General features: G+C 42.4%; 1 protein-coding gene across 4 annotated transcripts in view; it reads right to left on the reverse strand.

Annotated features, from left to right (window-relative positions):
• add3a (adducin 3 (gamma) a) overlaps window positions 1–26,467 on the reverse strand; it is a 276,962-nt gene that overhangs the window by 17,956 nt on the left and 232,539 nt on the right. For all 4 annotated transcript variants that reach the window (XM_072557054.1, XM_072557056.1, XM_072557053.1 and 1 more), the window contains one exon: window positions 17,733–17,990. In XM_072557054.1, coding sequence (XP_072413155.1) covers window positions 17,733–17,990 — 258 coding nt within the window. The remainder of the gene's footprint in view (window positions 1–17,732; window positions 17,991–26,467) is intronic.

Consider the following 26,467-nt stretch of genomic DNA (forward strand, 5'->3'; position numbering starts at 1 on the left):
GGAAATGGTGTTGGATCGACTCTTAGGTCTGAAGGCTGGTAAGTCCCCAGGACTGAATATTCTGCATCCCAGGGTACTTAAGGAAGTGGCTCCAGAAATCGTGGATGCTTTGGTAATCATTTTCCAATGTTCTATAGATTGGAGGGTGGCTAATGTTGTCCCACTTTTCAAGAAAGGAGGGAGAGAAAAAACAGGAAAATTATAGTGGTGGGAAAGATGCTGGAATAAATTATAAAAGATGAAATTACAACTCATTTGGATAGCATTAACAGGATAGGTGCTTGACTAATCTTCTGGAATGTTTTGAGGATGTAACTAAGAAAATGGACAAGGGAGAGCCAGTGAATGTAGTGTACCTGGACTTCCAGAAAGCCTTTGATGAAGTCCCACATAGGAGGTTAGTGAGCAAAATTAGGGCACATGGGATTGGGGGCAAAATACCGACTTGGATTGAAAACTGGCTGACTGACAGGAAGCAAAGAGTAGGGATAAACAGGTCCCTTTCGGAATGACAGGCGGTGACCAGTGGGGTATCACAAGGTTCGGTGCTGGGACTGCAGCTGTTTACAACATATATTAATGATATAGATGAAGGTATTAAAAGTAATATTAGCAAATGACACAAAGCTGGGTGGCAGGGTGAAATGAGAGGAGGAAGTGATGAGAATACAGGGTGACTTGGACAGGCTAGGTGAGTGGACGGATGCATGGCAGATGCAGTTTAATGTGGATAAGTGTGTGGCTATCTACTTTGGCAAGAAAGGAAGGTAGATTACTACCTAAACGGAGTCAAGTTAGGTAAAGGGGAAGTACAACGAGATCTAGGTGTTCTTGTACATCAGTCAATGAAAGCAAGCATGCAGGTACAACAGGCAGTGAAAAAAGCTAATAGCATGCTGGCCTTCATAACAAGTGGAATTGAGTATAAGACCATAAGACATAGGAGCGGAAGTAAGGCCATTCAGCCTATCGAGTTCACTCCGCCATTCAATCATGGCTGATGGGCATTTCAACTCCACTTACCCACATTCTCCCCATAGCCCTTAATTCCTTGTGATATCAAGAATTTATCAATTTCTGCCTTGAAGACATTTAGCGTCCCAGCCTCCACTGCAGGAGCAAAGAGATCCTTCTGCAACTATACAGGGCCCTAGTGAGACCGCACCTGGAGTATTGTGTGCAGTTTTGCTCTCCAAATTTGAGGAAGGACATTCTGGCTATTGAGGGAGTGCAGCATAGGTTCACGAGGTCAATTCCCAGAATGGCGGGACTATCAGAAGTTGAAAGATTGGAGCGACTGAGCTTATATACACTTGAGTCTTGAAGGATGAGAGGGGATCTGATTGAGACGTGTAAGCTTAGAGTCATACAGATGTACAGCACGGAAACAGACCCTACGGTTCAACTTGTCCATGCCGACCAGACATCCCAACCCAATCTAGTCCCACCTGCCAGCACCTGGCTCATATCCCTCCAAACCTTTCCTATTCATATACTCATCCAGACGCCTTTTAAATGTTACAATTGTACCAGCATCCTCCACTTCCTCTGGCAGCATATTCCATACACATACCATCCTCTGTGTGAAAAAGTTGCCTCTTAGGTCTCTTTTATACCTTTCCCCTCTCACCCTAAACCTGTGCCCTCTAGTTCTGGACTCCCCCACCTCACGGAAAAGACTTAGTCTATTTATCCTATCCATGCCCCTCATGATTTGATAAACCTCTAAGGTCACCTCTCAGCCTCCGACACTCCCTTTCAACTTTCACAACATCTTTCCGATAGGAAGGAGACCAGAATTGCATGCAATATTCCAACAGTGGCCTAACCAATGTCCTGTACAGCCGCAACATGACCTCCCAACTCTTGTACTCAATACTCTGACCAATAAAGGAAAGCATACCAAACACCTTCTTCACTATCCTATCTACCTGCGACTCCATTTTCAAGGAGCAATGAACCTGCACTCCAAGGTCTCTTTGTTCAGCAACACTCCCCAGGACCTTGCCATTAAGTATATAAGTCCTGTTAAGATTTGCTTTCCCAAAATGCAGCACCTCACATTTATCTAAATTAAACTCCATCTGCCACTTCCCAGCCCATTGGCTCATCTGATTAAGATCCCATTGTAATTACATTAGATTAGATTCCCTACAGTGTGGAAACAGGCCCAACCAGTCCACACCGACCCTCTGAAGAGTAACCCACCCAGACCCATTTCCCTCTGACTAATGCACCTAACACTATAGGCAACTTAGCATGGCCAATTCACCTAACCTGCACATCTTTGTACTGTGGGAGGAAACCGGAGCACCCAAAGGAAACCCACGCAGACATGGGGAGAATGTGCAAACTCCACACACAGTCGTCCAAGGCTGGAATCGAACTTGGGACCCTGGTGCTCTGAGGCAGCAGTGAATCTGAGGCCAATGGCCCATCTGATCAAGAACCCAATTGTAATTGGAGGTAACCTTCTTCGCTGTCCACTACACCTCCAATTTTGGTGTCATCTGCAAACTTACTAACATTACCTCTTATGCTCCCATCCAAATCATGTATATAAATGACGAAAAGTAGTGGACCCAGCACTGATCCTTGTGGCACTCCACTGGTCACAGGCCTCCAGTTTGAAAAACAACCCTCCACCACAACCTTCTGTCTTCTACCTTTGAGCCAGTTCTGTATCCAAATGGTGAGTTCTCCCCATATTCCATGAGATCTTATCTTGCCCACCAGTGTCCCACGGGAACCTTGTCAAATGCCTTACTGAAGTCCATGTAGATCACATCTACTGCTCTACCCTCATCAATCCTCTTTGTTACTTCTTCAAAAAAACTCAATCATCAAGTTTGTGAGACATGATTTCCCACGCACGAAGCCATATTGACTATTTTATTAAAGGATTGGACATTCTGGAGGCAGGAAGCTTGTTTCTGCTGATGGGTGAGTCCAGAACCAGAGGACAGAGTTTAAAAATAAGGGGTAGGCCATTTAGAACAGAGTTGAGGAGAAACCTCTTCGAGAGTGGTGGAAATATGGAATGCTCTGCCCCAGAAGGCAGTGGAGGCCAAGTCTCTGGCTACTTTCAAGAAACAGCTCGTAAAAATAGTGGAAAGTTCAGCAATGATCATAGTGAATGTTGGTGCTGGCTCGAATGGCCTACTCCTGCACCTATTGTCTATTGGGGTGGGCTGACCTAGAGGTGGCCAGAAGGTGCGAAGGGCGGCGAGGGAAGCCAGAAGGTGGGTAAGCCGTCCTGACTGCTGTTACCCTGGGCTGTCCTACAGGAGGCCGGAAGGGCTGTCAGGTCGAACTGAAAGGGGCGTGCGGTGGACCAAGAGCCGGAAGAGGTGTAGGGGCGGGCTGCCTTAGAGTGGCCGGAAGGTGGGAGGGACGGATGTATTGTATGCACTGTTTTTATGTAATTGGACTGTTTTATATGTAAAAATGTCATTGCTACTGTTAGTAATGATTGAAACTGGGATTTGAGGTTTGTCCTCATTTCCCTGAAAACTGGTTGAACAGTAGGGTTTGGGGCCTGGCTTTGCCATTCCTCTCCCTTGTAAAATTGCTGTTTCTCTATATACAGCTGTTAATGTTAATTGTTTTGTAAACTGTGTATTGTTTAATAAAATATATAACCAGGAAAAAAAAGAACAGGAGTGTCCACGAGCCACTCGGGTGTTTCCTTCCTTCCTGGTGGTGGAATATAAATAAAGATTTACACACTTGTTGTTTTTCACTGTGTCCACACCTGCACACACATAACAGGTGTGGGGGAAAAATAGGCACTACCACTGTCAGGCAGTTGTGTGGGAAAAAGGAAAGAAAATATAATCAGGAGATTTGGAGTCTCTTCTGTTTAGGGCACTGACTCTGTGCTGGCTGGTGCTACAGTCAGTGTGTTACTGTTGGTTTCTGCTTCCTTATTTTTTTGGAGGGGGAAAACCTGATTCCTGAACTGGCTGAATTATTTAGCCAGTTTGTTAACTGGCATTCCTTTAATAAGGACTGATTTCGAAACTGCCTGAGGCACATGTGTTTCAGGTGTAACTTAGTTCTCATTAGGGGAGTGTTGTTTCACTGGCTGGTTACAGCCTGTATGTTACTTTTTTTTCTTTTGAGAAAAGGATAATGTTACTTTTGTGGTAGGGCTTAGCCCTTGGACTCTAGTTTCCTTTGGTTTTTTTTGTATGTGTCTTCACTGGTTTTGGTGTTTGGACTGAGCCCTTGTGGAAGACATACATTTTACTAGAGCTCTTCCTGTGGGGAGGCCTAGCCCTGGGACTGGGCCTCTGAAGATTGAACACCTGTGTGTGTGCTGGGAGGTGAGCACATGCTGTATCCTGGAGTTTGGGCGAAGACCTTTCCTTCAGGAGACGACCAAACCCCTGTGAGTTAACTGCACCTGTACTATGCACTATGTTCCCGTAGGTGGGCCTGGTTTTCCAAGGCTGGGCCAGGACTCCATGGAGACTGAACACCTGTGCGCTGTGGGGTGTGCATTTGCTGCCTTCAGGCATGGACTCTCCAGTTTGGAGTGGACTCCATTTTGGACAATGCACCTCAAAAACTGGAGTGGACTCTGTTCCTGGGAATGGACTCTATATTTTGAAGACACTATTTGGACTATGTACCAGAAAGGACTTTTTTTTGGTAATTGTATTGTGTTGTTTGTTGGGGTTATCACCTGCACTGTCTTGCGTGTCCCTGGGTCTAGCAGGTCTTACTGTGAACTGGGAGGCTCATGGGTCATCCTGAAAGCTGTCACCCTGAGAGCCGGAGGGTTAGTAGGCCATTCTGTGAACCTAAAGGTTGGTAGGCTGTCCCGAAAGCCGGAGGGTGCGTAGGCCACCCTGATGCCAGTCGCCCCGAGAGCCAGATGGTGGGTAGGCCGTTCTGAGCACTGTCGTCCCGAGAAGGGGTAATTGGGACGGACTATCCTAGAGGTGGTCGAAAGGTGTGTCAAAGCAGTCGAGAGCCAGAAGGCACATAGGGCCAGGCTGAGATTCGGAAGGCTTGTGGGCTACCCTGCACGCTGTTGTTCCAGGCTGTCCTAGAGGTGGCCGGAAGGTGTGCCAGGATAGCCCAGTGGCTGGACGGCACATCGGGGTGAGTGAGAGCCCAATGGTACGTAGGGGCAGACTGAGAGCCAGAAGACGGATAGATGTCCTCAGTGATGTCACCCCGGGCAGGTAGCGGGGTGGGCTGCCCCAGAGGTGGTCGAAAGGTGCTGAGGGTGGTTAGTGAAGCTGGAAGGTGGGTAGGCCATCCTGACCGCTGTCACCCCAGGCGGGTACTGGGACGGGCTGCCCTAGAGGTGGTCGAAAGGTGTGTCAGGGTGGACTGAGAACTGGAAGGGGCATGGGATGAACCGAGAGCCGGAAGGTACGTAGGGGCGGGCTGCCTTAGAGTGGCCGGAAGGTGGGAGGGACAGGGGCTTGCTGGGTCTGTATTGTATGCACTGTTTATGTAGCTGGTTTAGCTTTTAATGTACAAATGTCATTGTCGCTGTCTTTTATATGTGGAACTGGGATTTGAGGGTTGTCCTCATCTCCTTGTAAACTGGTTGAATGGTAGTGTTTGGGGCCTGGCTTGGCTGCTTCTCTCCCTTGTAAAATTGTAGACAGCTGTAAATGTTAATTGTTTTTTTGTAGACTGTGTTTTGTAATTGGTTTAATTAAATATTATAAATAGGAGGAAAAAAATATATAACCAGGAAAAAACAGAACAGGAGTGTCCACGAGCCACTCGGGTGTTTTCTTTCTTCCTGGTGGTGGAATATAAATAAAGATTTACACACTTGTTTTTCACTGTGTCTGACACCTGCACACACATAACAGGTGTGGGGGAAAAATAGGCACTACCGCTGTCAGGCAGTTGTGTGGGGAAAAAGGAAACAAAATATAATCAGGAGATTTAGAGTCTCTTCTGTTTAGGGCACTGACTCTGTGCTGGCTGGTGCGAAAGTCACTGGGTTACTGCTGCTGTTGGTTTCTGTTTCTTTTTTGGGGGAAATCTGATTCCTAAACTGGCTGAATTATTTAGCCAGTTTTTTTAAAACTGGTATTCCTTTTTTAGTTAGGAGTAATTTTTAAACTGCCTGATCCACACAGTCAATGTGTTTCAGGTGTAACAATTCTCATTAGGGGATTGTTGTTTCCCTGGAGAAAGTGAGGACTGCAGATGCTGGAGATCAGAGCTGAAAAAGTGTTGCTGGAAAAGTGCAGCAGGTCAGGCAGCATCCAAGGAACAAGAGAATCGACGTTTCGGGCATAAGCCCTTCTTCAGGAATGAGGAAAATGGATTGTTGTTTCCCTGACTGGGTACAGCCTGTATGTTACTCTTATCTCTTTTCCTTTGAGAAACGGACAATGTTGACTTTGTGGCAGGGCTTAGCCCTTGGACTCTAGGTTTCTTTGTTTTTTGTATGTGTCTTTTTTTTTTGGTGTTTGGACTGAGCCCTTGTGAGAAAATATATCTTTCCAGATGAGCTGTTCCTGTGGGTAGGCCTGACCCTGGGACTAGGCCTCTGTAAAGACTGAACACCTGTATGTGCTGGGAAGTGAGCACTTGCTGCATCCTGGAGTCTGGGAGGAGACCTTGCCTCAAGGAATGGACCAAAACCCCTGAGAGTTAACTGCACCTTTACAGTGTACTGTGTTTCTGTGAGTGGGCCTGGTTCTCCAAGGATGGGCCAGAATCTTATGGACACTGAACACCTGTGTGTTGTGGGATGTGCATTTGCTGCCTTCAGGAGTGGTCTCTGTTTTTAGCAATGGACTCTGCAGTTTGGAATGGACTCCATTTATGAAGATGCACTTTGTACACTGGAGTAGACTCTGTTCCTGGGAATGGACTCTACCATAAACTGTTCTCTTCAAAATGTAATGTACTCTGTACTAGAAGGGACTCTGTCTTGTTGCTTGTTGGGTTATCACCTGCACTGTCTTCTGGGTCCCTGGGTCTGGCAGGCCTTAGTGTGAGCTGGGAGGTTCATAGGTCGTTCTGAAAGCTGTCACCCTGACAGCCAGAGGGTGGGTAGGCCATCCTGTGAACCTGAAGGTGGGTAAGCCACCCCGATGCCAGTCACCCCAAGAGCCAGAAGGTGAAAAGGCTGTTCTGAGTGCTGTTGTCCTGAGAAGGGGTAATTGGGACGGACTGTCCTAGAGGTGGTCAGAAGGTGTATCAGAGCAGCTGAGCGCCAGAAGGTGCTTTGGGGCAGGCTGAGATCCGGAAGGCTTATGGTCTGCTCTGTACATTGTCGTCCCAGGGAAGGGGACAGGCTGTCCTAGAGGTAGCCGGAAGGTGTGTTGGGGCATTCCACAGGCTGGATGGTACGTAGGGGAAGACAGAGCCAGAAGGTGGGTAGGCCGTCCTCAGCGTTATCACCCTGGGCAGGTACTGGGGCAGCTGTCCTAGAGGTGGCTGGAAGCTGCAAAGAGTGGTTAGGGAAGCTGGGTAGGCTGTCCTGACCGCTGTCTTCCTGGGAGTGCTTGGGGAATCTCCGCAGTTCAGGGGACTGATTCTGTGCTGGCTGGTGCTACAGTCGGTGTGTTCCTGCTGTTAAAGAAGAGGAGGAGAGTTTCTTTATCCCCCTCCCCCTCCGCCTTGTTTAGGGAAGACATTTGCTTCTTTTTTGTTTGGGTTAAAAGGAAAAAAAACACAAAGTGCGTCAGCTGTTCAGGGAGTGGAATGCTTTATTTCCCTCTCCAACTCTATTTTGATTTAATCCCTGCCCTCCCTTTCACTGTTTGATCACACACCATTGCCCTCTGAGAAAGGCACTGCTCATCACTGGCCACTCAGGTACTTCCTTTCTGCCTGGTGGTGGAATACAAATATTTACACATTTGTCATTTTCTACTATGTCCGACACCTGCACAAACATGACATGGGTGCTGGAGAAAAATAAGCACTACTGCTGCCAGGCTTTGTGGGGAAAAAAAAAAAGAGTGTCAAGAGTTCTGTTCACTCAGAGCTGGCTCCCTCATGGAGCTGGGTCAGTGTCAAGGACTCTCCCAAAAAAGAAAAATAAACAGGAGTGTCAGAGGTTCTGTTCACTCAGAGCTGGCAAAAAGAAAAGAACAGGAGTGTCAGCTATTCAGAGAGAGATGGACACTGCAGGGAGTGAAGTGCTTTATTTCCCCCTCCAATTCTATTTTGATTTAATCCCTGCCCTCCCCTTCACTTTTTTGATCATGCAGCATTGCCCTTTGATGAGAAGGACACTGCTCGTCACTGGCCACTCGATTGCTTCCTCCCTTCTTGGTGGTAGAATATAAATAAAAATTTACACACCTTGTTTTTCACAGTGTCCAACACCTGCAGACACACAACATGGGTGTTGGGAAAAATAAGGTAAAAACAATGACTACAGATGCTGGAAACCAGAGTTTAGATTAGAGTGGTGCTGGAAAAGCACAGCAGTTCAGGCAGCATCCGAGGAGCAGTAAAATCGACGTTTCGGGCAAAAGCCCTTCATCAGGAATAAAGGCAGGGATCTCTCCACCCTTCAGGCACTCTGCCTGTATTCCTGATGAAGGGCTTTTGCCCGAAAGGTCGATTTTCCTGCTCCTCGGATGCTGCCTGAACTGCTGTGCTTTTCCAGCTCCACTCTAATCTAAAAACTGCTGGGAAAAATAAGCACTACCACTGTCAGGTGGTAGAGTGAGGAAGAGGGGGGAGAAAAAAAAAGGAATATCAGAGCTTCTGAGAGCTGGCACTGAGGGAGCTGGATCGGTGTTTGAAGGACTCTTCATTTTTTGTGGGGTAGGGAGAGAAGGAGACTGAGCTCTGAAGTGCCTGGCCTCACAGTCAGTGTGGCTTATTACTGCTGCTAGTGTTTCCTACTGAGGAGGAGAGTTATTTTTTGTATCTTCTGTAGTGTGGGGGAAAATTTAAAAAATATATAACCAGGAGATTTAGAATCTCCTCCGTTTAGGTGACTTACTCTGTGCTGGCTGGGCCATAGTGTGTTCCTGCTACTGTTGGTCATTTAAAAAAATGAAAAGATAAAAAAGAACAGGAGTATCAGACCATTGTTCACTCTCAGCTTGCTCTAAGGAAGCTGGATCATGCCAAGGACTCTCCACATGTAAATAAAGGATCGTTTGACAGGATACCAGCCTCTGATGAGTTATTTCTGCTGTGAAATGCAGAAATTAGGAAATTGTTGTCTGAGAAGATCTTCTAAAAGCTGCATAACCACAGTGTCTCATTCAGAGACAGTCATCACTCAAACACATTAAATAGCATGAAATTGTCTGGAGAATGTTTCCGTGGGTGAAACAAAGGCCTGGCCCATTTCACTTCATACATCCTTTGAACAATGTGGCAGATCCTCTTCATTGTCACACAGACTTTTGGTGATACTCTAGCACTGAAAATTAACTTTTAAGTGTGAAGTGTTCTTTCTTCAGATTTTAAATTATTGTAGGTGTTGAAGAGTAAATTATTTTTTCAAAGGTGGCAGTGTAGGATTGGGGACACAACAGTAATGACAGGGCATTATTGAAGGTTGTGGGGAACATGTGGACATTAGATTTAAAGGGAAATATGGGAAGAGGACAGAGTCAAAAGACAGATTCATGAGGAGGGACAGATAAGGACTTACAAGCTAGTGATACAGAGCAAACCAACAGCACTATTTTTCTTAATTAACATTTAGAATTTTCTGTGTGTTGTTATCCAACATTGCAGTAAATACATTGCAGTCAGTGAGGTAGGTACACAGGCATGAAGCCTGAAATACAATTTCAATTCCTATATACAATGTACTACTTTAGACAGATTTTTAATCAGCGAGGGATTCAAGGATTTTGTGAAAAATTCAGGAAAGTGGAGACAAGGAGTATCAGATCTTGCACTCCAGAACTTGCCGCTCCCCTAGCTAAGCTCTTTCATTACAGTTACAACACTGGCATCTACTTGTCAATGTGGAAAATTGCCCAGGTATGTCCTGTTTACAAAAAGCAGGACAAATCCAACCCAGCCAGATGCCATTCATCGCTTTGCTCTCAACCACCAGAAAGTGATGAAGATGTCATCAAGAATGCTATCAAGCAGCAACTGCTCAGTGATGCCCAGTTTGGGTTCCACCAGGAACACTCAGCTCCTGACCTCATTACAGCCTTGCTTCAAACATGGACAAAAGAGCTGAATTCCAGAGATGAGGCGCGTGTCACAGCCCTTAACATCAAAGTTGTATTTGACAGAGTTTGGCATCAAGGAGTCTGAGCAACACTGAAATCAATGAGTAACAGTGGGCAAACTTTCTGCTGGTTGGAGTCATACCTAGCACATAAGGAAGGTGGTTGTGGTTGTTGGAAGCTAATCATCTCAACCCTAGAAAATCTTTGTAGGAGTTCCTTGGCCTTCAGCTGCTTCAACAATGACCTTCCCTCCATCATAAAGTCAGAAATGGGGACGCTTGCACAATGTTCAGCACCATTTGCCACTCCTCAGATACTGAAGCAGTCCATGTTCAAATGAAATAAGATCTGCAAAATATCCAGCTTGGGCTGGCAAGTAATATTTGTGCCGCACAATGCCAGACTATGACCATCTCCATAAGAGATGATCTAACCACTGCTCAATGAGAACCAATGACATTACCATCATGGAATCCCCCTATCAGCATCCTCAGGGTTAGCACTGACCAGGAACTCAACTGGACTCACCACATGACAACAGTGCCTACAAGAGCAGGTCAGAGGCTATGAATACTGTGGTGAGTTACTCACTTCCTGACTCTCTAGTGCCTTGACAATCATCTATAAGGCACAGTCAGGTGTGATGGTATACTCCCAACTTACCAATAACACATTAAGCTTGACAGCATCCAGGACAAGGAGAATCGATGTTTCGGGCATAAGCCCTTCTTCAGGAATCATTCCTGAAAAAAGGTTTATGCCCGAAATGTCGATTCTCCTGCTCCTTGGATGCTGCCTGACCTGCTGCGCTTTTCCAGCAACACATTTTCAGCTCTGATCTCCAGCATCTGCAGTGCTCACTTTCTCCCCTTAGCATCCAGGGCAAAGCAGCTTGCTTGATTGGCATCCACCTCCAACACTTATTTAGCAGAAATTCACCAAATATCTTTAGACAGCATGTTTCAAACCCACGATCACTTCCATCTTGAAGGACAAGGGCAGCAGATACTTGGCAACACTAGACGTGCATGTTCCCCTCCAATCCACTCACTATCCAGATTTGGAAATACAATGCCATTACTTCACGACTGCTAATTCCCTCCTTAAGGGTTTTGTGGGTCTACCTACAGCACGTGGACAGCAATGGTTCAAAACAGCAGCATACCACCACCTTCTTAAGGGCAACAAGACAGGTATTAAATGCTGCCAATCAGCGATGTCCACATTCCATGAGTAAGTTTTAAAAAAGGTAATTATCTCAAATGAATGGCAGAGCAGACTCAAATGGGCTGAACCGTCTACTTATGTTTCATTACATAGAAAATAGAATAGCTGCAGCATGAAATCATAATTTTAGGAAGAAAAGTTTATACATCTGTGACTAGGTCTTAGCCAACATTCAGTTGAATTGCTAGGAGTAATGAATTTGTTTGTACTTCATCAACCTACGCTGCCTAGTCTGCTCTCTGGAATGATGTATTCTGGCAGTTGAGATACTGGAAAGCATTGCTGGTGGAAACTTTGGGGAATTACATAACATGTTGACCTACCCTCCAGATGGAGAACTGCATGAAAACAACTAGTTTTAGCAAGAGGGGCAATCTGGGAAAAATCTGAAGAAAAATATACGCTATACATAAAACTGTCCCTCACCCATTTCAAGTGAATGTTTAGAATTTAACAGCTTGAGTTTTGATGCCTACCAGTGTGTTCTGTCAACTACTTTTTCCTTAAGGAAATGAAAAAAGAACTTGTGAATAGGTTTTACAACACCATGTACATGTTCTAGACCTTAAAATGTTGGTAAGCTGAGTAACTAGTCTTCTTGTTAGTCCTCCTACATTGATGGTATTTTCTAAATAGTAATCATCGAACCTCTTGCCACCAAATGTGGTTTCTAAACCACATTTATGTATTGTACTATGATCAGATTTCAGTCTAATGTATTTGTACAGGATCTGGGTTTCATAGGAAAACACAGGCTTTCTTAAATTGCTAACCTAACAGATGTGTAAACTGAACTTTCTAACTATATTTACAGTTATTGTGAACATCTTTCACTAGAACTTGGGTAATTGCAGTTAATCTTATGGACATATGCATTGTTTAAACAATCTTAATGAGAACTATACCTAAAAACACAATTAAATGATCTTTGTTAGCTATTTAACATGTAGCTAATTGGAGCTACATGAATATTTTAGTATACTACAGCTGTGTTTTCAGAACTTGATTTCATTTATTTCATATTTAAGTCATCCTAATGGCATGTGCAAATCTGAAGGCACAACTTTAATTAGGAACAGATCGACAGAACTAAAAGAAAAATACATGCAATTTAGGGCTTTGGGTGGAACACTGGGTGTAACTAGGAGCAATTGTGACCAATTTGACTTTGATGTTTACCTCAGAGTTCCAAGATCTGAAGAAATTGTGCTTGTACTAACATGCATACCTAAATCACACTTAAAGAATGCCATTTCAACAACCTGAATTTATATTCCCCATTGTATGAAATAAAATGATAGGTAAAGGGAAAATATATACCAGGCTAGCGGGGAAATATTAAAAGAGAAAATTCTAGGTAGTCAGACACTGTCAATGATTGAGCACAGAACTCTGGATGCAAGAAACTGGTTACAAGGAAGATGATTTTCAATTTGTATACTAGACAATGGAGAGTTAAGTGAACCAGCAAGGACAAATAATACTCAAGCAAGGATTCTGGAAGGTGAATTAATCAAACTACCAAGTAAATTTGTACAGATAAATCTGTAATGGATTAGCTGAAAATTCTATTAAGAATTGATTAAAAACTCCATGATCTAAATCATGAGGATTAAAAAGAACCTAAACAACTACAAATATATCAGGTAAACATCTTTAATCCAATTAAATAAAGACTTTCCCTGCAAAAATCCATGCTGTTGGCCTCTAATAAAGTAATTTGTCACCTTTTTGACACATTAAGCCAAATCATATTTATTACAAAACTTGTAGCATTTGTCAGACAGATGTATGTTTAACATCTGAAAGGACAGTAGGATATTAAACTGGACTCTGCTTGCTTGTAAATGTGTAAATTCTAACCAGACTAATCAGTTTATTTTACATTATGCTTCTAACAGGTGACCCATTTGTTTAACTTAAAATATCATAGAATCACAGAGTAATACAGCATGGAAATAGGCCCAAACTGGTCCATGCTGACCATGGTGCCCCCTCAGCTAGTTCCAATTACCTGTATTTGGTTCATATCAGTCTTAAATCCTCAGCCATATGGAATACCCATTCTGTATTCCTGTAGTACATGGGCACATGGGGATGTTTCATATGATTTGGATGGACACATACAGTACATGTTACCAGCTACACAAACTAGAGCTTTAAGTTATCGAACTGAACTTTGTGATTTCAATTGCTGCTTATGTTGCTAACACATTCAGAAAGGTGGACACACAACATGTAAGGGGCATGCAGGCAGATAAGGAACATGTTAAAGAATTCAGGTGAACTAAGTGGGTAAATGGAGGTACGGTAGCATTATATGCTGGATCAGCTAATGTTCTGGGGACCTAGGTTTGAATCTCACCACATCAGATGGTGGAATTAAAATTCAACTTTAAAAAAGGAATTAAAAGTCTAACGGTGACACTGAAAATATTACTGATTGGTGGAAATAAAACCTTCCTGGTTCATGAATGTTCTTTAGCGAAGAAAACTATCATTACCTGGTCAGACCTATGTGTGACTCCTGACCCACAGCAATGTGGTTAGCTTTTAACTGCCCTCTGAAATGGCCCAGCCAGCAACACTTTCTAGTTGAAATGTTAACTCTGTTTCACTTTCCACAGATGCTGCCAGACTTGCTGAGCTTCTCCAGTATTCTGTTTGTTAGTTTGTGATGAAATCCTTCCCACTTGTTTAGATGAGTGCAGCTCCAACACTACTTCACCATCCAGGACAAAGCAGCCCACTTAATTGGCATTTCATCCACAAACATCCACTCTCTCCACCACCAATACTCAGTAGCAGCAGCGTGTACCATCTGCAAGGTGCATTGCAAAAATTTAACAAGGCTTCTTAGATAGCACCTTCCAAACAGATGACCACTACCATCTAAAATGATAAGAACAGCTTTTATATGGGAACATTACCACTTGCAAGTTCCTCTCCAAGCCAAGTGGCAAGTAACATTCACAATAGAAGAACGCCAGGCAATGACCACTGCCAATAACAGACTATCTAACCACCGCCCTTGGTAGTCAATGGTGTTACCATCACTGAATCCTCCGCTATCCTTCAGCAAGTAACTCATCTTCTAACTCAAGTCTAATCAAAATTGTACACAATACTCCAGGTGTGGTCTCACTTATGCCTTGTACAGTTGCAGCAATACCTCCCTACTTTTATACTGTATTCCTTTTGTAATACCAAAATTCCATTTACCTTCCTTATTGCCTGTTGTACCTGCATACTAAATTTTGTGATTCTGCATCTTCTTCTAGATCACTTTAAATTCATGCCATTTTTTTCATTCACTTGCGGGACGTAGGTGTCACTGGTTGGGCCAGCATTTATTGCCCATCCCTAGTGCCCCTTGAGGTGGTGGTGGTGAGCAGCCTTGAACCGCTGTAGTCCACGTTCTGTAGGTAGATCCACAATGCCTTTAGGGAGGGAATTCCACTATTTTGACCAGAGTGTGAAGGAACAGCAATATAGTTCCAGGTCAGGATGGAGAGTGGCTCGAAGGGGAACTTGCAATGTGGTGGTGTTTCCATGTATCTGTTGCTCTTGTGCTTCTACATGGAAGTAGTGGTGGGTATGGAAGGTGCTACCTAAAGAACTTTGGTGAATTTCTGCAGTGCATCTTGTAGCTAAGACACACTGCTGCTACTAAGTGCAGTTGGTGACAATCAGGTAGGCTGCTTTGTCCTGGATGGTGTCAAGCTTTTTGAGTGTTGTTGGATCCACACCCATCCAGGCAATTGGGGAGTATTCTATCACACTCCTAACTTGTGCCTTGCAGATGACAGACTGGCTTTGGGGAGTCATGAAGTGACTTACTTGCTTCAGTACTCCTAGCTTCTGACTTGCTCTTGTAACCACATGTTTATGTAGTGGGTCCAGTGGAGTTTGTCAGGGAAATCCTGGGTAATTCCCAGGATGTTGATAGTGGGGGATTCAGTGATGGTAACACCATTGGCTGCCAAAGGGAGTTATTACATTGTGTCTTACTGGTGATGGTTATTCCCTGGCATTTGTGTGGAGCAAATGTGACTTGCAACTTGTCAGCCCAAGTCTGGATGCTGTCCTTTTTCTGGGGGAACAGTTTCTCCTCAGCCTGCTCATAATTTTGAAAGCCTCGATAAGATGTCCTCTTAACCACCTTCTCTCCAAGGAAAATAGCCCAACCTCCTTCAATCTACCCTCATAACTTAAGTTGCTCATTCCTGGAACTGATCTTGTAAACCGATTATGCGCTCTCTCTGATGCAATCACATCCTTCCTGTAATGTGGCACCCAGACTGTACACAATATTACAGCAGAGGTCTAAAAGGTGTTTTATACAAGTTTGTCATCTTGCTCTTACACATTATGCCACTTGATAATGTGGAGGATACTGCTTGATTTATTTACTTCTCTTTGAACTGTTCTGCTGTCCTCAGCAAGCTGTGTACATATACATTTAGGCCCCTCTGAAAATTGTCCCCACTTTTTGATATTGTCTTTCAATATTCTTCACACCAAAATGCTTCCCCTCACATTTCTGTATAAAATAACTGAGGTGATACTGTATATCCGCAGAAACCTTTATTTCACTTGTTATATCTTATAGAAGGTTCTTTGTTTACCTAGCAGGCACAGATAAATTATAGGAACATCTTGAGTACCTCTGGGGGTAATTAAAAAAAAGAAAAGCTTTAGGGAAGTTATTGCATACAGTACCACTGGCACAGAAGCATAACTATTCATGGCTATTTTCAGCCACCATTATAAGGGCACCAGAAGCTCATTACTTGTTGCAACAAAGATATACTCCTGGGCAGTATTGGTAAACGTTGTCTAATTCAGGGCCTATAGAGTTTAAAAAACATCTGCAACCTGTAGTCAGAAAAATTTGTAAGGGAAGATAGATTCTACATTCAAAAGCACTATTTAAACATGTTATTGTCTTCATGTAATGTCTTTAAGACTTGAACACGAAACTTATGTAATGAGATGGACAAAAAGTGTGCATAGAGGGAAGTTTTAATTCCAGGTCCTTCACATTTTAACAGTACAGAAATTTCCTAAGTGATCCTTACATTGCTAAATTGAATTGACAATAACCTCACACAGTTAGTGATCCTTCCCCTACTGCATAAACAATGACTCAGTATACGCACAGTGATTCCTGCACTGAGTAAAAAATGATTCTGTATAATTACACATCATAATAAACACCAGTTAAGCAGCACAAGTAACAGCTTTCTGTATAAGCAAAATTATAAACTTGACTTCAATCTACCTGGTGGAAAACCATTACTTTTTTGATAAATGAATGAGAACAAATAAAATATTGATTGTACTTTGACTGGTAAAGGAGAGACCATGTAATGTGAATATTTGACATGTCAGTCTGTACTCAAAAGTGTTGTGTATTGATTTATTGTTAGAAAGTAAATGCAAATAGATCAAAGGCTTGTAAACTTATTTTTCTCCTCTAGCCATATCATAAACCTTTTGTTCAGGTTGGGAACTCCAGATCTGGCTATTTATTGCTAGCGTATGCACCTTTACAGACAACATTCCTGATGAAGGGCTTATGTCTGAAACATCACTCTCCAGCTCCTCAGATGCTGCCTGACCTGCTGTGCTTTTCCAGTGCCACACTTTTTGACTCTGATTCTCCAGCATCCGCAGTCCTCACTTGCTTCTAGACAACAGGACCCAGTAGAGTTGGACAACTGGTATACAGGAAAATCCATTGCCAAAGCTTATGTTAAATCATCTCCCTAAGACTATTGTACTTCAGCTCCTTCATCATTTATTGCTAAAAATGCAACCCTGGAGACAGACCAATGATAAACCAAAGGCCACACTTTTATCTCCAAAAAGAATCTTCTGGCTACAAGGAACAAATTTGAAATTTCAACTCAATTTCTAAGTGGCCTGGATCCACAAGACAAAAAACAGGTACTAACTCTGCATCACATTTTGATGATTAGTTTAAGGAAACTTTACAAACCTCTTAAAAGAATGCTTTTCCTAGAAATAAAAACCTCTCTTTTAATAATCCTGTCCAAGCTAAAGTTAATTTTCAAAATTGCTTCTAGTATATGATTTACCAATTGTAAATATTCTCCAGCTTTTGTTTCATGGTTGCTTGCTAAACTATTCCCACTGATTGAAATCTAAATAATAGACAATTATTTAGAACTTCAATTTGTGATCTATGATGAATCAATAACATTTTCTTTCAATGCTATCTGTTGAACACTATCAATTTATTGGTTCAAAAGGAAGTGCTATTCTATAATACTTACGCCAAAGTATATATTTTTGAGTAATAGGCTTTTTATAATCAATACATACTGTGATTTTTGACCTAGGGCTGCAGTCGCCTGTTGGAGACTCTTCTGGGACATTGACCTTTGTGTACGTGTTTGGAGTGTTCAGCCATCTCGTCTTTTCACGCTGCTGTTTCTGCGCCAGGAATTTGAGGGGAGAGCATTGCACAGCATCATCTTCAAAGGAGAATGCTGTAACAGTTGCAGGGATTTCCACCTCACTCTTGTGTCGTAGCTTCTCTCTCAGAATAGGGTGCCTGTAAGTGTAGCCAGTTCTGTAGCCCTGTGGAGAGAAAATAAGAAGTGCAATAACTTCATTGAAAGCTCGAGTTAAATTTGAATGTTACAGTCATGATTGCTACCTCAGTTAATTGGACTGTTATTGTCAGGGGGTTGGTCTCCTCCTAATTTACAGGAAAATATAAGAGACAAATTTTAACTCAATAACAATGATTCTGATTTATCCAATTAATTGAATAGAAATGAAGATCGGACATGAACATGCAATCATACAGAATAGGTAATAATGTTTGTATATTTTGAATTTACTCATGAAATAAATAAATTGTATTTATACTTAGGCCAGCCTGGGTTACTCAGCTATTTCTCTTAGAATGTGTAGAGATCAAAGATATGGTTTGTTATATAACTGATGTATATTTACGAAAATAAAGAAATAATGCCAAAATACTTTTAGGTTCACCCCAAAGTACACTGCAGTACTGCATTTCTTTTGACGTTTAGACTAATGCTTCGCAATCTGTGTTCAGAGACCTTCTGGGGTACTGGGAATAGTTTAGCAGATTCTGGAGATAGGCTTGGTTTAAGCAAAGAGTGGGCTGGTAGTTTAGAGGGGGAATATGCATGGCAGACTGCTGAGGGACAGGAAAATTGACTATTAAAACAGTAGTTATCAAAGCTTGTGGTGACCACCAGGTAACTTTTAAGGAGAAAGTGAGGACTGCAGATGCTGGGGATCAGCGTTGAAGATTGTGGTGCTGGAAAAGCACAGCCGGTTGGGCAGCATCTGAGAAGCAGGAGAGTTGACGTTTTGGGCATTCCTGATGAATGGCTTTTGCCCAAAACGTCGACTCTCCTGCTCCTCAGATGCTGATTGACCGGCTATGCTTTTCCAGCACCACAGTCTTCGACCAGGTAACTTTAGTCTTGTTTGAGTAATTTTATTTTTCAAACAAACATTCAACTACTAGATATTAAGTGCCCAAGTATTAAATGTATCAGAGACTATTAAAATGTAGTTGGGTTAGGGGTGATATTTATGAACTCCAATCCATTCGAAAATGAATCCTTTGATGAAAATGGGTTGATATTTTTTGTACTTGAACATAGGAAGCAATTTGCATACAGAAAATTCCTGAAGTCAATGACAATAATATGCAATGTGCGTATCTAAAAATCATGTTGTTGATGTCTAAGGGTCTGTCGAGCTCTGTTCAGCACTAGTGGACTAATTAGATACCATAAAACATTATTGAAGTCTTCAAGAGTACAATTTTTGTTCGATCTGATACAAGTGATCTGGAGTAAGGTCCTGAGTGTCTCTCCGAATGTATGCCATGAAAATAATTTAAGAGAAGTGATTTTAACAAAAAAAAAATCATTCACAGGATGAGGCCAATATTTATTGCCCATCCCTATTTCTCAGAGAGCAGTCAACCACATTACTGTGGATCTAGAGTCACATGTAGGCCAGAACAGGCAAGGATGGAAGTTTCCTTCCCTCAAGGACATTAGTCAACCAGATGGGTTTTTCCAACAATCAACAATGGTTTCATGATCATCAGACTCCTCATTCCAGATTTTTATTGAATTCAAATTCTATCACCTACTGTGGCAGGATTTGAACCCGGGTCCCCAGAATGTTACCTGGGTCTCTGGATTAACAGTCCAGCGATAATTCCACTTGGCCATTGCCTTCCTCAGATTGCTACACAAGACTCAAAATATATAGTGAGCCCCCTGCCCAGAAATCTCAAATCTCCTAGCAAAATTCAATCTTGGGCGATCAGAGAAAAGTCACCCCATGAATAGAATGGCAGGAAAAAGGTGAAAAGCTACTCTTCCTATCATAGGCTGGTGTTCTCCTGTACTTCCTGCTGGTAGCTTTACTAGGGCAGGCTGAGATTGTAAGGGGATTGCAACTCACGAGAGGGGAGGCTACAAGGAGGCCAGAGGGAGAGGAGGTTTCAAAGAAGAACGAATAGATTCAATACTGTCCATGACAGAACCCTCACCTAATTACAAGCTAGGAAAACCTGACTTACTGAGTTAACAAATCACTTGCAAATGAACAAATTTATTAATTTATGGACATATGGGACCCTATTGTAATAAATATTGTCAATTGTTAAGTTTAATTATGAAATCAAGATCTGAAATTAAGTGGCATGTAGAACTGGCCTGGTTAAAACACTCCAACTTTTGTGAATATTCAATCGTAAGGTCACTCACAGTTTGTGCATTATCAGTTTGCAGAAAGTGTGTCCACAGTAATGGCTGTGTTCAAAGTACATGTCAGTTGCTTTGAAAAAAAAGCTCTGAACTTAACCTGTTGTTTTCAGCCAACTTAAGTCTGTGGTATCTTGGAAATTAATGCTTTCCTTGTGTGTTGTGACATAAAATTTAATGGGGTTGATAATTAAGGACATTGTTTCTGTTTCTATACAAGTTGAAATTCTATACGTCAACACAAATGCAGAAAGCAATATTACTAACATGACTACATCAACTAATAAAGAAGTGAGAATGAGAAAAGCTGTCCTGAAAATCAAACTGTAATCCTCAAGTGAAACCCTCAACCAAGCTAATAACTGTGGCCTCCAGGAGATAGAATACAAAGGATAGAATGGCTTGTGCTGGGGATAAGCTTGTTGATGTCAGAAAGATGGAATGACATTTGATAGGGACAGTACAGAAAAGATGGAATGGTGGTGTGCTGGTGGGACAGGGTGGGCAAATGTTTAATTAAAGAGAAGGAAGGGGTCTCGAACGAGATAAAATTTTTAAGTATACTACTGTGAAGACAAATGTTTGCACCCCTTTCCTGTTAATGAGATAATTAACTAGTTAATCTCTTTTGGGTGGTATTGGTTAATGTATGATTGTTGGCCAATTTTGAACTCAGAAAATGGTAAGTGTACTGGAGAAGTATCACTAATAGAGTGTTCACATGATTCTCCAAACATGGTAACAAGGCGATTTAATAACAGTATCCTCTCCCAAGGTAATATGACTTAATTCATTCAAAAACAGCTCCTGTGAGCTGCAGCAGTGGCTTACTTGCCTGACACCTAATTCTCAAGGCAATTGCTCTGCTTGGAGCTCTGTTCGGGATGTCCACAGAGCACCCCGAAAGAGAACGAACATACTTGCCAATTCATAGGATGCTGTAGTAGTGACTGATCAAATTTGAGAAGGCTTATGTCAGAGGGCACCAAGTACATCGAGAGACAAAGTCATTGGACTGTGTATACAAATCTCCAAACAACTCACACATCCAACATTTCAAGCATTACCTTCCTCATATGTGCCAGAGTTTGCAGACCATGCATTGAACTTAGCAGCTATTTCAAAGCCCATCAAACCAGAGCAGCAGCAAATCAGCTTTGATCTCAATAAGCTGCCTAATGAGAAGGTGAGATATCATATCCATTCCTTTAGAGTCAGAATTCTATTTGTCAGCATTATGGTTCAGTCTTCTTCACAAGGGCTGCAGAAATTCAAGAGAGCAGCTCACCACCACCTTCAAGGGCAATTAGGGATGGGCAATAAATGATGGTTTCTATGAATAATTCACAAAGTTAGAAGTGCCATCAAATTGAAACAAAAAGCACACAAAATCTTCACAAGATTAGTGGCATGCCAGAAGTTTGAGAGTTTCAAAAATTTTTCCTTAGACCATAAGGCATGGGAGCAGAAGTTGGCCATTCAGCCCATTGAGACTACTACACCCTTCAATGGGATCATATGAATGAGTAATAAAATAAAAAGAATGAACCTGGAATGTGAGAAAACTAGCAATAAATATAAAAACAGAGTGAAAACTTGTACAAGGATATAAAAACCTAAAATAAACATTGGCCCCTTAGAGGATGAGATTAGGGAATTAGTAATGAGAAACCAGGAAATAGCAGAAGCTTTAAACAATTATTTTGTAACTACCTTCACAATGGTTGATACAAAAAATAACCACAGGAACAGTGCAAAATCAAGAGGTACAGTGATGAAGGCAAAATAATCATGAATGCTACAGAAAAGAAATGGGAGTACAAACAGATTTAAAGGCTGACAAATCCTCTGGACTTGTTGGCAGTGCTTCCCAAACCTTTTCCTTTTATGAACCCATTTTGAGGCTGCGAAATTGTTGTGACCCCTTGGTGAGCAGTGGCTGAAGGGCAACGCAGTGATTCAGTGGTTAGCACTGCTGCCTCACAGTATTGGGGATCTGGGTTTGATTCCAGCCTCAGGCAACTGTCTGTGTGGAGGCTGCACATTCTCTCAGTGTCTGAGAGAGTTTCCTCTGGGTGCTCCAGTTTCCTCCCACTAACCAAAGAGGTGTAGGTTAGGTGATTTGCCCATGCTAAATTGCCCATATTGTACTGGGATCTGTAGGTTAGGTGCACTAGTCAGGAGCAAATGTAGAGTAATAAGGGAATGGGTCTGGGTGGGTTACTCTTCGGAGGGTCAGTGTGGACTTACTAGGCTGAAGGGCCGGTTTCCACATTGTAGGGATTCTATCATATAGTGGCGGGCAAGGGAGTTCATTGATGTTGAGGAGCTCACAAACTCAAGATTTCAGCTCACAATCTCACTTCAGCAAACCCTATGCTTGGGTCTTAAAATAAATTAATGGCTGCAGAGATTGTAGATATATTTTCTTGTAATCTTCCAAAGTTTTCTAGACTCTGAGAAGGCCCCGCTGGTTTGGAAAACTATAAAGGTAACACCACTTCAACAAAGGATGGAGAAAGACAGTGTTCTGAGGGATCTGACTGAGAAAATGTTTGAGCAGATTGGGTCAATACTCATTGAATTTAGAAAAATGAGATGATCTTTATGGAAGATATAAAATTCTGAAAGGGCTTGGTACGGTAAATACTAAGAGGATATTTCTTCCCATGGGGAATCTAGAACCAACTCGTACTCTTTAAAATGAAGGGGCTTCCCATTCAAGTTGGAGATAATGGATTTCATAGTTTTTGGAAATTTTCCTAATTAACCTGTTCCTAGATTTTACATAGGGATATGAACCCAGGTCTCTTGACTGTAAAAGGTAGGGACACCACCACTGTGCCACAAGCAGCCCTCGTTAGTATTTGGAATACTCTTCTCTAATGGGCTGTGGAGGTTGGGCCATTGAGTATATTCAAGGCTGATTCAGAGAAGCTTTTGATCAACAGGGCAGTCAATGGGGCAGACCAGAAAATAGCTGAACCGCTCATGGCCTAAAATCTATAATCTCATAGAATGGTCAAGTATGCTCAAGGGTTGGTCTACACCTGGTCCCTATTTTTTACGTCCTTTACCACAGTTTTGATTATTTTTAATCAACCTGTTAGAGTTGTAGAGTCTTAGCAAGACGACAGGCCCTTTGGCCCAAACTGGTCCATGCTGACTAAAATGTCCATCCATGCTAATCCCATTTCCCTGCACTTGGCCCATATCCTTCTAATCCTTTCTTATCCACAAATTTATCCAAATGCCTTTTAAATGTTTAATATACCTGCCTCAACCACTTCCGCTGGCAGGTCATTTCACATATGACCACCCTGTGTGTAAAAACATTGCTCCTCAGATTTCCTTTTATTTTTTTCCCCCACTAACCCTCTATTCCCCAACCCTGAGAAAAAGACAGCATGCACTTACCCTATCCATGCCTCTCATGATCTCATACATCTCTATAAGAAGGTCCCCCCTCAGTCTCCTATGCTCTAAAAGAAAAGGTCTTGGCTTGTCCACTCTCTCCCTATAACTCAGACTACGGAGTCCTGGCAACATCTTTGTAAATTTCTTCTGCATTCTTTCCAGTTTAATAACATTCTTTCTTTAACAAGGTGACCAAAACTGAACACAGTACTCCACATGCAGCATCACCAATGTCCTGTATAATTGCAAAGTAACTTTCCAATTTCTGTATTCTATGCCCCAACTGATGAAGGCCAGTGTGTCTTTCCTGCCATGTCTACCTGTGACGCCACTTTCAGGGAGCTGTGCACCTGAATTCCAAGATCCCTCTGTTCCAGTACACACCCTAAAGCCCTACCAGTCACCATGAAACTCTACCTTGATTTGATTTTTCAAAATGCAAGACCTCACATTTATGTATATTAAACTTCATTTGATCACTTTCCCAGCTGATCAATGCCCTGTTGTAGTTTCTGATAACCTTCTTCACTATCCATGATACCGCCTATTTTTAGTGTCATGTGTGAACTTACTAATCATGCTTTTTACATTCTCATCCAAATCATTGATATAGATAACAAACAAACAAACAATGATGAGTCCAGCACTGACCTGAGGCACTCCACTAGTCACAGGCCTCCAGTTGACAAGCATCCTTCCACTATTTTACTCTGCTCCCTACAATTTTGTATCCAATTTGCCAGCTCACCTTAGATCCTTTCAGAGCAACCTAACATGTGGAACCTTATCAAAGCCTTACTGAAATCCATATAGACAACGTCCATCACCTTGCCCTTGTCAACCTTCCTGGTGACTTTATCAAAAGAACTCTAACAAATTTGTGAGGCATGATCGCCCACTCACAAAGACATGCTGACTACTCCTGATCAAACCCTGTCTTCCTAAACCAATGTATATTGTTTCCCTCAGAATCTTCTCAAGTAACTTACTCACCACAGATGTTAGGCTTACTGGTCTATAGATCCCAGGCTTTTCTTTGCAGCCCTTCTTGAAAAATGGCACAATATTCGCTACCCTCCAGACTTCCGGGACCTTACTCATGGCTAACGATGATGCAAAAATATCAGTCAGGGTGCCTGCAATTACTTCTCTAGCTTCTTGCAGTGTTCTTGGATTTATCTGGTCAGGACCTAAGACTTTCATACATTCTAATACATCCAACACCTCCTGCTCTACTGTGATATGGACTGTCCCCAAGATATCACCATTAACTTCCCAAGTTTTCATGGCTTTCTCCATAGTAAATACAGAGGAGAAATATTCATTGAGAACCTCACCTATCTCCTGCGGTTCTACACATATATGTCCACTTTGGTCCTTGAGGGGCCCTATTCTCTCTCTCTAGTCATTCTTTTTCCTTCAATATACTTAAAATACCTCTTTGGATTCATAGTCATCGAGATGTACAGCATGGAAACAGACCCTACAGTCCAACTTGTTCATGCCTACGCAAAATCCCAACTTAATCTAGTCCCATTTGCCAGCACTTGGCCCATATTCCTCTAATCCCTTCCTATTCATATACTCATCCAGATGCTTTTTAAATGCTGTAATTGTACCAACCTCCACCACTTCCTCTGACAACTCAATGCACTACCCTCTGTGTGAAAAGGTTGCCCCTCAGGTCCCTTTTATGTCTTTCCCCTCTCACCATAAATGTATGCTCTCTAGTTCTGGACCCTCCCACCCCAGGGAAAAGACCTTGTCTATTTACCCTATCTTAATCTTCTCAGCCAAGACTATCTTGTGCCCCCATTTCACCCGCCTGATTTCCTTCTTCAGTAAACTCTTGTATTCCCTGCATACCTCCAGGAATTCCCTTGATCCCAGCTGCCTTTACCTGAGCCACGCCTATTCTTTTCTTGTTAAAGCCTCAATATCTCATCGTCCAGGGTTCCCTATTCCTGCCAACCTCGCCCTTCACCCTCTCAGGAACATACAGACCTTGAACTCTAGCTATCTCACTTTTAAAGGTCTCTCACTTCCCAGATGTCCCTATAACTGTAAACAAACTACTCCAATCGACCCCTGCAAGCTGCTGTCTAATTCAATCAAAATTCACCTCACTCCAATTTAGAACTTGGACTAGTTTTGTCTCTCTCCATAATTATTTTAAAATTAATGGAATTCTGGTCATGAATCCCAAAGTACACGCCCACTGCCACCTCCATCACCTGTCTATTTCCTGCTCTATTTCCCAAGAATTATGTCCCTTCCTGAGTATGGCCCTCTACATACTGCTTGAGGAAACCTTAAATTCCACCCCATCTAAGTCCTTAACACTCTGGCAGTCCCAGTATACATTAGGAAAATTAAAATCCTCGACTATGACAACCCTATTGATCCTGCAAGTCTCCCCAGTTTCTCTGCATTTATTCCTCTAATTCCTATTGATTACCTGGGGGCCCATAGTACAATCGCAATAACGTCACCATCCCCTCTTATTTCGTAGCTCCACCCACAAAGTCTCACTGGATAATCAGTAATTTCATCTCTGATTACTGGTGTGATACTCCTTTATCAAAGGTGCAACATCCCCTCCCCTCCTTCCATTAAATCTGTCCTGCCTAAAACATCTGTACCCTGGCACATTAAGCTGCCAGTCATGTTCAGACAGGTTACGACACACCTTCACGGCAGATGGTACTTGAACCCAGACCTTCTGGCTCAGAGGTCGGAAGACTATCACTGCAACACAAAAGTCCTTTGAAACCATAGTTTTTGTCTGTATCTATTTATATGTAAGGACTTAAAGAAAATGCACACTATCTGCATACAATTAAATAAAATCATAAAATTAACAAGTGGTACCCT

The sequence above is a fragment of the Chiloscyllium punctatum genome, chromosome 38, assembly GCF_047496795.1.
Source record: "Chiloscyllium punctatum isolate Juve2018m chromosome 38, sChiPun1.3, whole genome shotgun sequence".
In the NCBI taxonomy this organism is placed as follows: domain Eukaryota; kingdom Metazoa; phylum Chordata; class Chondrichthyes; order Orectolobiformes; family Hemiscylliidae; genus Chiloscyllium; species Chiloscyllium punctatum.